This window comes from Alligator sinensis, unplaced genomic scaffold, assembly GCF_000455745.1.
Source record: "Alligator sinensis unplaced genomic scaffold, ASM45574v1 scaffold1382_1, whole genome shotgun sequence".
Classification (NCBI taxonomy): domain Eukaryota; kingdom Metazoa; phylum Chordata; order Crocodylia; family Alligatoridae; genus Alligator; species Alligator sinensis.
Genome location: NW_005843036.1, coordinates 258,771 through 270,941, shown reverse-complemented (window position 1 = coordinate 270,941; position 12,171 = coordinate 258,771). Strand labels below are relative to the sequence as shown.

The 12,171-nt window shown below is 50.8% G+C and overlaps 1 protein-coding gene across 5 annotated transcripts in view; it reads left to right on the top strand.

The window, feature by feature from the left end:
• CACNA1S (calcium voltage-gated channel subunit alpha1 S) overlaps positions 1 to 11,824 on the top strand; it is a 91,523-nt gene extending 79,699 nt beyond the window's left edge. For 3 of the 5 annotated variants that reach the window (XM_025193316.1, XM_025193317.1, XM_025193315.1), the window contains 9 exons: positions 1,422 to 1,523; positions 1,681 to 1,805; positions 2,153 to 2,281; positions 2,923 to 3,122; positions 3,225 to 3,296; positions 6,262 to 6,329; positions 6,761 to 6,870; positions 8,531 to 8,668; positions 10,270 to 11,824. In XM_025193316.1, the coding sequence (XP_025049101.1) occupies positions 1,422 to 1,523; positions 1,681 to 1,805; positions 2,153 to 2,281; positions 2,923 to 3,122; positions 3,225 to 3,296; positions 6,262 to 6,329; positions 6,761 to 6,870; positions 8,531 to 8,668; positions 10,270 to 10,530 (1,205 nt within the window). In that variant the 3' untranslated portion in view covers positions 10,531 to 11,824. The remainder of the gene's footprint in view (positions 1 to 1,421; positions 1,524 to 1,680; positions 1,806 to 2,152; positions 2,282 to 2,922; positions 3,123 to 3,224; positions 3,297 to 6,261; positions 6,330 to 6,760; positions 6,871 to 8,530; positions 8,669 to 10,269) is intronic. The other 2 variants (XM_025193320.1, XM_025193318.1) reach the window with 1 other exon arrangement.
• The last annotated feature ends 347 nt before the right edge of the window (positions 11,825 to 12,171 follow it).

The window sequence follows — 12,171 nt, the reverse complement described above, 5'->3', positions numbered from 1 at the left end:
ACCAGGCTGCAATCCCGAGCTCCACACAGCTGTGAGCTGTCCCCCACTCTGGGGCAGCTTCCCCCATCTCCCTGGAGCCGAGGCCTGACCTCCATGCCCCTTGCCAGCCTAGGGCTGGCACCAGAGGAGCCTGGAGCTCCCCTGGCTGCTGCAGGGGGACAGAGCAGGGCCAGAGGGCTGGAGCAGCCTTGGATTCAACTGCTCCCATTGGGAGTAAATTTGCTTCTGACATGGATGCACATGTGGATGCATTCCTGGGTGCAGTTTACTTAAGGTGCATTAATTGTATGTGTAGATGCATCCCATGAAATCCAGTCACCTCTAGGGTGGAGCAGAGCAGCTGTTATCGAACACACAGCAACATGACACAATGGGTTAATTCCAGAAGAGAACAATAATACTAGTTTTAATTAAAAAGGCAGGGAAAATTTAAGGATGCAGAATTTAGCTGGAAACTATAAGGGCATCAGTGTTGAAAGTTCAGTGCTTGGATGAGGGTGTCATTGGCTCTGTAATGACCAAAAGCAGTCAGTGTCCTCTGCCAACAGGAAGATTATCAACTACTTCCTGAGTTACCAAAGGAAGTCCTTGTGTCATGTCAGTGTTCCCTAGATGTCTCATCATACAGGCCAGTTACAGACCTGTTTAGGATGTGATATTTCATGCTCACCACCTAAGACAGCTATCAGAATGTGTTGCATGGGTCTGAAGTCTAGATTCCCTCATCCTGATTCTCCCAGGATTGTCTCAGTGTCACCACACCAAATTCATCTCAAACACTGAGTAAAGGCAATGTCATTATGTCATGACACTGTCCCTTCACATTTTGTTACATCAGGGTTTAGGTAACCTTTTGTGACTGCAGGCTGGAATGACTCATGCTGGGTCAAAGGTGGGTGGGTGCTAGGACTCAGCCATTTGATGCCACTTGTCCCTGCAGCAGGAAGGGAAGAATATTTGCATCCAAGGTACTGAATGCTGCTGAAACCATATCAACATGCTGATCCAGTGGTTCCATGGCCTAGATCCACCCTGCCGGCCATAGGATGCTGACCCCTTTGGTACGCCATCTCACCTTGCATCATGGCACCAGGGCATTTCATGAAGCATCCCACTTCCAGATGCCATATCATGACACAGAAATACAGAATCAGGCCCACAGACTGCAGTGAGTTTTTGGAAGAACCTTCTTACAATGAGTGCCAATATGGCCTTGAGAGCAAGTGGTGCCTAGACTGTGATGATGAGTATTTTAGGGAAGCTGGGGCAGATGAACCGACGATGGGCAGGTGAGAGGGAGGGGTGAGCCTTCATGTACCATGGGTTTTTCTCTGCATCATGACTTTCTGCTTCCAGTCATTTTCTAAGGATATAGTTTCCTTAGAGGCAGAATGAATAAGCCTGTGGTTGTTTCCTCACAGGTAACTTTGAGCAGGCCAACGAGGAGCTGAGAGCCATTATCAAGAAGATCTGGAAGCGAACTAGTATGAAGCTCCTGGACCAGGTCATTCCACCTATTGGAGGTGTGTTCTGCCTCTGGCATCTGCTACCCTTCCTGCTGTCATTGGCTTATGCTTTTCCTGCTACCATCTGCCAGCACCTCACCTGTTAGTAGCTGCTCTGTAGGACAGCTGTGAAGTGTCACCAGCAGTGTTAATGGCTTGGTTTTCTCCCCTCCAGATGATGAGGTGACAGTAGGCAAGTTTTATGCAACTTTCCTCATCCAGGAGCACTTCAGGAAGTTCATGAAGCACCAGGAGGAGTATTATGGATACAGGCCCAAAAAGAACCCCATTGAAATCCAGGTCAGTGGAACACAGGGCAGGTGGAGCCCACCGTTCATCCTACCTGTAGGAAGCAGCCAGACTTTTCCTACTGCTCAGGGATAGGGCAGGTTTTAAGTCTAAATAGGAAATGTTGGGAAGGAGGTTTAAATGCATTTACCAGTGCAGGAAAGTGTCTGCACTATGGAAGAAAAGGAATAATTCGTGGTGGTACAAAGAGACAGAAGTGATCAAAAGGAATTGTAGAAGGAATTCCCAGAGAGGAGGTAACTGGGGTTGTGGCTTTCTTCTCACCTTGTCATTAATGCCAGAGCTCTGTCCTGTAGCAGCCCCACAAGTGACCTTCCCATCTCTGTCTTTCCAATCAGGCTGGCCTGAGGACCATTGAAGAAGAAGCTGCCCCTGAGATCCACCGAGCAATCTCTGGAGATCTGACTGCTGAGGAGGAGCTGGAGAGAGCTATGGTGGAGGCAGCGATGGAGGAAGGGATATACAGAGTGAGCACAGCAATGTTGCTTCCCTGAGGTGTTGTCTTTGCTCACTACGCCCAGGCTACCAGCTCCAACAACCAGTGTCCCACTCAGAGCACAGCCCACAGAGGGCTAGCAGTCTCAGATAGACTGGCCAGCAGGGCCAAGGTCATATGACAATGCCTGAGATTGCAATCACAATGCTGAGGCCACTCGATCCCCAAGGATTAGGCAAGAACTAATTGAGGCAGCCACGTATGGCTAGAAGACAATTCTGGTACAAGAACAAAAGGGCATGAACTGAGTTAATTTAAGGTGAAAGTTAGAGGTTTCTAGCCATCAGAGCAGTGAGGTTCTGGAATACCCTCCCAACAGGCCCCAAAGCTCTAGCTGCTCTTAGGATGGAGCTACATAAATGTATGTAAAAACATATATGGTGCAGAGCCTGTGATAGCAGGGGACTGGACTGGCAACCCGGGAGGCCTCTTTCCAGGCTCTTCCATTCCTCTGAAATCAAAATTGTTATCTAGGAGTGTGGCAGGGGAGCAAGGGAGATGCCCAGGCAGTGGAGATAGCACTGACCATGGAGGAGAGTTCTGCCATATGAAACTGGCTTTGAGGAGCATGGTCTCCAGGTCTCCTCTGATCAGTCCTTTTTTTCATTCCAGAGGCAAGGGGGCTTGTTTGGTCAGGTTGACAACTTCATTGAGCACCATAGCCCCCTGCAGCCCCATGTAGCCAGCCAAAGACCCCTGCAGTTCACTGAGCAGGGCAGCGAGGACATAGACTCCCCTGTCTTCCTCGATGACTTCGCCCCAGAGAGGAATACCAATGCCAGCAATGCCAACAACAACAATGCAGCATCACGGTAATGCCCCATCTGGGTCAATGGAGGGGACAGGGAGGAAGGGAGATGCTCTCAGCACAAACAAAGTTGTTTCTCTCAGAAAGGAATCCTTTCATCCCCTAGAATAAGCCTCTGGCCTGCTGGGACTTGGGGTGCAGATGAGGGGAGAAAGAAGCGCTTCCATCTTCAGGGGAGGTAGGGGCTGGGAGGGTGCACATACACACTTGATTTTTTGCACATGTGTATGTATGTGTATAGCTACATGCCTGCATGCATATGTACACACTTGCATCTGAATGCCTGTGCACATGTGCTCATGTATATGTGCCTACATGCTTAGATAAGATAAATCACTTACTCTGAACTCCTGGGGCTTGCTCTCAGTCTCAGATCGCAGGTGAAATGAGGTTCCCTGGCTTCAGCTTACAGGTTGAGACCTGCTTTCCGAGGGCTATGCAGCATCATTTCCCCTAGACTGTGCCTCTCGCAGGATATGAAGGGTGAGGGAAAATTGCAGTGCCCCTTAGAAAGCACCATGGCCCGTGGCCTTGGGATTGCTGTTGCACACAGCCATTGGGTAGTGGGTGAGAGGTACAGACTGCTACTACTAGCAGGAGGCAGACTAACCCAGCAGCTGGCAGCTTGCTGCCAGGTGGCTTTTGGATCTTCATCTAGTGATTTCAGGGGAGCGAGGCCAGTTTACCCCAGATGAAGATCTGGGCCCACATTTCTTGTGGAACGCTCTGAAGTCTAGAACAAAACAGAGGTTGATGGAAAGCAGCAGAAACCCTCAAAACCCAAGGGACCTCAGTGTGCTCACTCCCACTTTTGTTCAATGTAGAACTAAATGGCCAGAAAAATAGATGGTGCTCCCAAAAGAACAGCTTACCGCAAGACAGTGTATTCACCCCACTTTTATTCAACATTTACATTAATGATCAGTCACTTCCTGCCAAATGTCAGCCTTTCATCTACGGTGATGATCTGCATTACCACACAGCAGAATAATTTTGAGGACACAGAGAAGGGCACCGAACACCAAGATGTCAGATTACTATCTAAACAATTATCTCAAACCTAACCCTAGCAACACCCAAATCTGTGCTCTCCATCTGAGAAGCTGGGATGTGGAACAACATCTGAATGTCACCTGGGGTGACCAAAGTCTCAAAAATCAGAAACACCTTGTCTACTTAGGGGTAACACTGGACCATACACTTAGTTACAAAAAGCTTATATTAAATACCAAGGCCAGGGTCAACACACGAAACACCATTCTGCGTAAGCTCGCAAATTCCAAGTGGGGAGCATATCCCTTCACCCTACGCACTGCTGTCTTAGCACTTCATTTCTCTGGGGCTCAATGCCTGCACCACCTGGGGACACTCAAGTCACAGTAAACATATTGACACTGCCCTAAATGATACATGCAGAATAATGGCAGGCTGCCTAAAACCCACCCCTGTTCCCTGCCCATACACACTATCTGGCATAGTGCCCCCTTACATCAGGAGGAAAGTAGCAATCAACATTGACTGGCAGGTACAAGGATCAAATGACTGCCACCTGCTATATGGACAGCAACCAGTGCACTGTCATCTCTCATCGAGAAATAGCTTTTTGTCCTCTATCATAACATTGACCACACCACCAGAATCAGCCAAAACCACCTTCTGGCCAAAAGAATGGGAGAAACTAGGTGACAAAGCTGTTGAACGGAGCCAACAAGGACTTGTCCCCAGTGAGGAGTTAGCATCTGGTTCCAATTACAAATGGCATATGTGATGGAGCCTGAACAGATTGATAGTGGGTCTTGGCAGATGCAACTTTCACATGAAATCTTGGGGCCTTTATGCAACCGACCAATGGTTTGTGAGGAGAAGCAAACCATGGATCATCTCCTGAGATGCTCTGTAGCATCACAATGCACCCCACAAGATTTGGCAATGCCAACACGGGAAGCAGTGGCCCATGCAGAATACTGAGAGCAGACCATATAGAAATGTTGGACTGGAGACATGATGAAGAGGGTTTTCAGCACCTCAGAGAACTGGGTTGTTCCATTTAGGAACAAACTTCAGGTTTGGGAGGCTGGATGGAAATGGTGGCCTGTGCACAGAGAGCAGGCGTATGGCTAGACATCCCTGGTGAAAATACCCCTTCAGGCTCTCCAAGATCTTGCTCATGAGCAATGCAGCTCTCTGATGTACGTTGAGTTGGGTCCACTTGCATGACACGCTGTTTCACTCCCTCTCACCTCCTCACTCCCTCTCACCTTTATAGTGTTCTGATTTATTTGGACTGGGTGTTCTGGCGAAGGTAGAAAAGACGCAGCCCCCTGATACTCCTGGCTGGATCATTGGGGAGACTGAGCCAAGGGACCTTCTATATCAAAAAGCAATCGGCTGCTGCTGCTGTTTGAATGAAAGGAGTCAATTTATTAACTCAGCCACAGTAACATCATCTAGCCAGAAGAGGAGTATGGAGAGTAGCACTGTTAGCCTGAGTACATAAGCATAAATCACGCAGGATGGCTGCAGATAGGGGGGTAGTGAAACAGGATAGAAGATATGGGTTACTTTAAGTACAATGGGTTTAATCCTTCATACTTCTTAGTGATGCTATCCTGTCTGTCTGTCTTATCTCCCCAGAAGCACTCTTTTGCCTCCGTATTCGTCTTATAACTATACCTGTCTATATAGTAAACTGGCTGATCTCTTTAACAGCGATTAACAAGTTGTGATCTGCAGATTATTATTGGTCCGCAAGGCTGTAGGGCACCAACCCCACTTCACAGTTAAAAGGTGGACAATGCAGAGTCATGGTGGCCTGTAAGAAATGCTGAGAGTTTGTGGTGTCCATTGGTCCAAAAGTTTGGGACTCCCTGGGCTGGGCGGCAGTACTGCTGGTGTTTGTGCTACCATTAATAGTGTTCTTTGTATGGAGGGGGCTGTAAGATGAAAAGGTTGTGGCAGGGAGGAGATGAAAGTAGAGGGGGGTAAGGAAAAGAGTGGGAAGAGGAGCAGTGATGGGTTAATGGCAAAAGAAAGGAGGGGTGGGAATTGTGCCTGGTGATTGATGTTTGTCAATGGAAGCAATGGTCAAAGAGTGGCCAGGCAAATCCTGAGAACAGCCTGACCTGCTTTTCCATTTTCCTCAGGGTGGAGTATGAGGATGAGCTGCAAGGGAAGAAGATGTCCTGCCAGACACGACAGCTATCTGCATTGGGTTAGTTCCTGCCGCTTCCAGCCCTACTTCTGTGGGGTGTGATGGAGAGAGGCAGAGCTGCAGCAGTGGGCAGCACTGTGGGGCAGAGGGGCAGGCATGTGCGAGGCATACAGCCAAGGGATGCTTCTGTGATCTTTTGCTGTGAAAGATGGAAGCAGCTGAACTCTTTCTACCTTAGCCAGAGACATTTTTGTTGCCCACTGCCTCTCAAGGGATGTAACGAGTGAAGGGGAGGGAAGAGGGCCTGGACATGGCTCCAGCAATGACGTGTGATGGGAGAACCATTGCTAGCTGGCACCTGAGGAGGCCTCTAGAGTGCTCCTGGAGCCCGCTGCTCCCTTGGGCCATTGCCTGCGAATCCCCTCTGCGCCGGTGCTCTTCCCTTGGGTGGTGCTCTTCCCTCTGATGTTCCCTTCTTCTCTTCTCTTTAGCGCCCAAATGCACCTCCCACCAGGAGAAGCTGCAGCAGGAGCTGAGCAGGAAACGAGCAGCCAGCGTCGGGGTGTGTCCAGTGTCAGGGCTGCACATTGTTCCCCCACAGGTACATGGGGCCCATGCCCTCAGTGTAGGTGGCAAACCAGACACCTGTGTCTTGCCCAGGTGGGGTAGAAGGATGCCTCGTTCTATATGTGTAGACAGGACCTCTTCCTCATAGAGAGACTAAGGCAGCTATGTGGCCATGGGCTTTACCTGCACACACTCTGGCTGGTGGCCAGGTATGGGGGACAGGTGTCTCCCGGAAGCATATAGACAGGTTGCCTGGGAGTGCAGGGCCTGGTTACACTCAGTGTGTCACTGCTCTAGCTGTTCAAGCCCCAACAGCAGGGATGTATCACTGTCTGTGCACCCTGGAGAAGTCCCACTATACAGAAATGGAGCAAGGACAAGGATGATTGATAGCGTGGGCAGGGAGCACACTCAGTGTAACTTCACCACCTCATTTCTGGGTTTGGCATAGGTGCAGATGTGAGAGCGGGTGCTTCCTGATGGCACTCTCAGAGGTACAGAACGGGGTAGATACCATTACTGCACCAGGTTGCCCCAGCCTCAGCTGCTGGCCCTGCAGGTGCTAGTTTGGGCAGATCCCAGTAGCCACTCAGATATGTGGCTAACATGAAAGGCAGTCACTGGGGTAGCAAGGAAGGGTGAGGTGCAAACATGTCTTTTCAGAGGCTTTAACAGTTATAACTGGGGGTAAAACCCAAGTGACTCTTGCCTGGGGACCTGGGGGCCCATGCATGACAGGCTCTGGACCCTTCAGACCTCATGCCTAGGGGTAATCTCCAGGACCAGTGTTTCTGAGCAGCTTCCCAGCCTCCGCGTCAGATGCAGTGAGCGGGTCAGCCTTGGCTCTCCACCTGGGCTTTGCTGCTTTCCACTGCACAGACCTGGCCCTGGGACAGTCACTGGCCTTTCACACACCGTGCAGCAGCTCCTGCTGTGGCCTCTGCAAGCATCTCCCTGGGGGTCACCCTGCTGCTTTTGACTTACCGTGGCACCAATGTCATGGTTACCAGCTGCCTGGATTACCTCCTGGGTCAGGGTCTTTCTGCTCCCTCACCCTCTGGTCTGAGCAAAGGGATCTTCCCACTTCAGGGGGTTGCAGTTGGCTGGTGGGGTTTGACCAGTGAAAACCCCATTGCAATCCATTTACCTCCTTTGGGAGGAGCCCAGGACCTTGTGCATCCTGAAGCACAGACCCTTGCAGACCACAGCACCCTCATGTCTCCCCAGGCTGGGGTTGTATTGTATCACAGTGATCCCTGCCCCAAGTCAGAGCAACACTGGTTACTATGCTTGAAACTCTGAGCTCAGCGCACTATGCGTGAACTGGATTTCCAAGATATGGCTCCCTCTGTTCCTGTAATGGCACCAACAAAACTTTTCCTCATTGTACTAAAATGAACAGGGCACCCAGCTGTTAGCAGGTGGCCACTGGGGCATGGCAAAGAGAAGGCAGGTGTGTCTGAAAGGAGGCCACAGTCTCCTTCCAGAAGGGTGCCACAGAGCAGCTAGCAAAAACTGTGGTTGGCCAGAGAGATTTGAACAGTGTGTTTCCACAGGGCTCAGCCAGCCAGGGGGGCAGTACTTGGAAGACTTGCAGGTCCCTGGATCAACATAGGCTGCACTGGACAAGAGGTTTTTGTTGCATATTCAGAATTATCTTGTCTGAGCTGTGACTCTTTGCTCCTGCTGTCCAGATGCCCAGAGCGGAGGCCAGCACCCATGAACAGGGAGTGGAGGAAGGGGAAGTGTGGCAAATGGATGGTGACAGTGACCTGACCAGGGAGGAAGACCCTGCTGCCTCTGCACCAGCCACCACCTTACTTATCCAGGAGGTAATGCTGTATGGAGCCCTCTCCCATATGGGACCAGCAGAGAAGAGAACTGGTTATTGGGGATAAAACTGGTTCAGGAGTCCTCTGCTCCTGGGCTGGAAGCAGTATGGGGCAGAGTGCTGTAGGTAGCAGGACAGGATAGCAGCAGTGACCAGCCTTGGGTCCAGGGAGAGAATGGAGAAAGAGATCAGTCACTGGTTAGAGGAGTCAAAGGTCATTTACTGGATGTTGAAGTGGAGTCAATGGCCAGCTGTTCATCCCAGATTGGGGAGGGATGGAGTGAAAGCCAAGATCAGCAGTGGGTTCTGTCATAAGGGCAAGAAGGGCTAAAGAGGACCACACTCAGCAGCAGGAGAGTGAAGCAGATCTCCCCAACTGGCTTAGTTATGAAAGAAGATTAAAGGAGCTGAGATAAGTTTATGGAAAGGATACAGAAAAGGGCGTTCTGGCTCTCCAGTCAGGGGTGTGACATGTGGCGTTATGGTTGCTGTCCTCAGGTTGCAGAGCAGAATGGAGAATGTCTGCTCTTTCCAATGGAGAATGGAGAATGTCTGCTTCTGGGCTTTGCTGCTTGCCACATGGGGCTGGGAAGGCAATGTTTCCCCTCCTGTTGCTACAGGTGTCAGGAGTTTCTTTTAGTCTTCCTCAGAAGCATTGAGTATTAGCTGCAGCCAAGGCTGGAGATTTTGAGTGTGGTATACCAGTGCTCCTGCAGGTTCATAGCTGGAGGGTTTTGCCCCTCCATTTAGGGTCAGGCTGATTGCCACATTTGGGATCGAGAAGGAATTTTACCCCATGGTCAGATTGGTACAGGCTGTGGGAGGTTTTGCTTTCTTCAGTAGTGGGTGGTATGGCTCTTTTTCTTGGCTCTCAGGTGCACGTTAACAACCCTTGCAGTAGTAGGACACTGACTTTACCTGTAGCAGTCACTGGTGCTCTTGGTGTCTCAGTAATATTCCTTGTAGTTGTGCAGCAGGGCTGACCGCATAGTTTTTAGGAATAGGTTAGATAAGGATGGTTTGAAAAGGGATGATCCCACCTCAGGCAGGGGGTTGGACTAGATGACCTTTGGAGGTCTCTTCTAGCTCTACTTTTTAAAGATTCTTTGATAACAGAGGGCCTGCAGGTTGGGACTGAGGGACAGTGGCAGAGCTGGGTGTGGGGAGTCCAGGGATGTTATAGCAGGGGCTGCAGGTCAGGACTTGGGGGGGCACTGGCAGGGCCATGTAGGGAGTGTACATGGCACCTGCTCACACTGTCCTCTAGACCAATGGTTTTCAACCTGTGGTTTGCAGACCCCTGGGGGTCCACAGACTATTTTGTAAGGGGTCTGCAAAAGATGACTATGATCGATCAAGAGTATGTGAATACCTACACTTACAATCCAAAGGGGGCTGCACCTTCATTCAATTTTGTTTAAGGGTCCACAAATGAAAAAAGGTTGGAAACAACTGCTCTAGGCCTTGTTCTATGAAGGTTCCCTGGTCCATTGGAGGGTGCCTCAGCCATGAGGCAGGGAGATCAGTGGCACTGAAGTCAGGGAGGATCCCTGGCACAGACTGAGCAGCCCTTGAGATGGGTGTCCCTTCCCTCTGCTGCAGGCTCTGATCTCCGGAGGCCTCAGCACTCTGGCCCACGACCCATCCTTTGTGACAGTGACGAGGAACGAGATGGCTGCTGCTTGCCAGATGGAGATGGCGGAGGTGGAAATGGCTGCTGCTGAGGTCCTGAAGGGAAGGAAAAGCCTGGAGGGTGAGAAGACTACCTCTCCCCGCCAGCCTGTCTCACCCACATCACTACACAACTCTCATGGGTGCAGCGTGGTCTGCTCCCAAGAGGCCATTTCTGCCACCCACCTGTGAGACGCCACTCTTGTCCTTCTCATCATTGGTGCCACCCATGGGGGGGGCACTCAGTTGTGTGCTTTCAGAGGGTTACTGTGGAAACACTAAACTACCCTCTCCCACACAAATAACTCCTTGGCTGCTCTCTGGCCTGGGGGAGGCAAGTGTGAGATGTCACTTGGGGATCTGGAGAAGGACTGAGCAGCCGCAGGGATGCGACTCCTGAGATATTTCCTACAGGACTGTATTGCGCTGTGCCAGCAGAAACTGTCCCCTGCCCTTGCAAGAGCTGTACCACGCAAGCCAGATGGGTCATTAAACTCCCTGTGATGTGTGACACCAAGGATCTCGCCGCTCTGCTTTTTCCTTTGCTCCCTTCGCAAGCAGCCCCCAATTTAAGGGAGCCTGTCATGAAACACTTGGAGGCTGTTTTCAGATGTAAGGAGCAGCCACAGCTCCATCCACAGCCAACATGGGTTGTTGTTGCTCTGTCCCTCAGCCCAGCCCCTGGACTCCCAGAAACAGAGGCACCAAAACTAGCTGCCGCTTTCAAAATATATGTTCCTAGCAGCCTCCATGTGTATTGAGGGTGACCTTCCCCCCCAGCTCAGCAAACGGGGAAGGCCCAGCACTGCACAGGACAGAGCCCAAATCTACTCTAGCAAGTGCAGTATCTTACTGCTCCTTTCTCTGCTGTGAGCTCCCCAGCGGTGAACCACCTTCTACCTCATTGCTCAGTCTGCAGCACCCTGACAGAAGAGAGAAGGGACAAGTTTCCCCAGAAACCCTGTTTAACTCAGATCAGTGACATTTGGGCTGTAAAGTATGGTTTCATTACAGCCACTTTATTGTGATTTATTACAGCCTCGAGGCCTCAATTGAGATCAGGAATCTATAACCAGGGTGCTCAATCCCCAGCCCGCAGGCCAAATCCGATCTCCAGAGCCACGGCTCGTGGAGGCTCCCAATGGTCGGGAAATTTGGTGGGAGGAGAGCAGTGGTGATTGATACTACTACCCTTCTACCCCTCTCCCGCTGCCAAATTTCCTCCCCGCCTGTGACTGGATCAGGGCAGCCCCCACTCCCCACTCCCGCACAGCTAGGGCAGAAAGGCTGTACATCACTGATCGGCAGAGATCCTGGTTTTCTCCATTTAAAAATTGCGAATTCTCTGATGAAAAAACCCAACATCTGCGATTCAAATGAAACACAACTATATATATAGGTATCAAGCAAACACAATATTTTATTGATATATTTACAATTTTAAAAGCAGTTTGGAAGCTCAATCACTCTAATAAAATAAATTCTAAGTACCTATAAATTTTGGTATTTGATTTTGGGTTTTTTATCATGGAAAAATCAGAGTTCCCCCTGCCCCCTTAGCTCACCAGGATGCAGGTCCAGGCCCCTCACTCCCCACCCACAGCCCCCTGCCCCCAGCCATGCTGGAGGGGGCCCCCAGCCACCAGGGTTATGGGGCCAAGGGTGGAGAGCCCAAGCTCATAGCGGGCAGCCCACTCCATCCCACACAAATCTGAGGGGCATGTGCCCCCCATGCTTCCCCAGGAGTGCATGCAATAGTGGGGACCCAGCTCCCCCATGGACAAGCCACCCATGGCTCTGTCCCACTCCCTGCCCAGGCCCTGTGGCTGCATA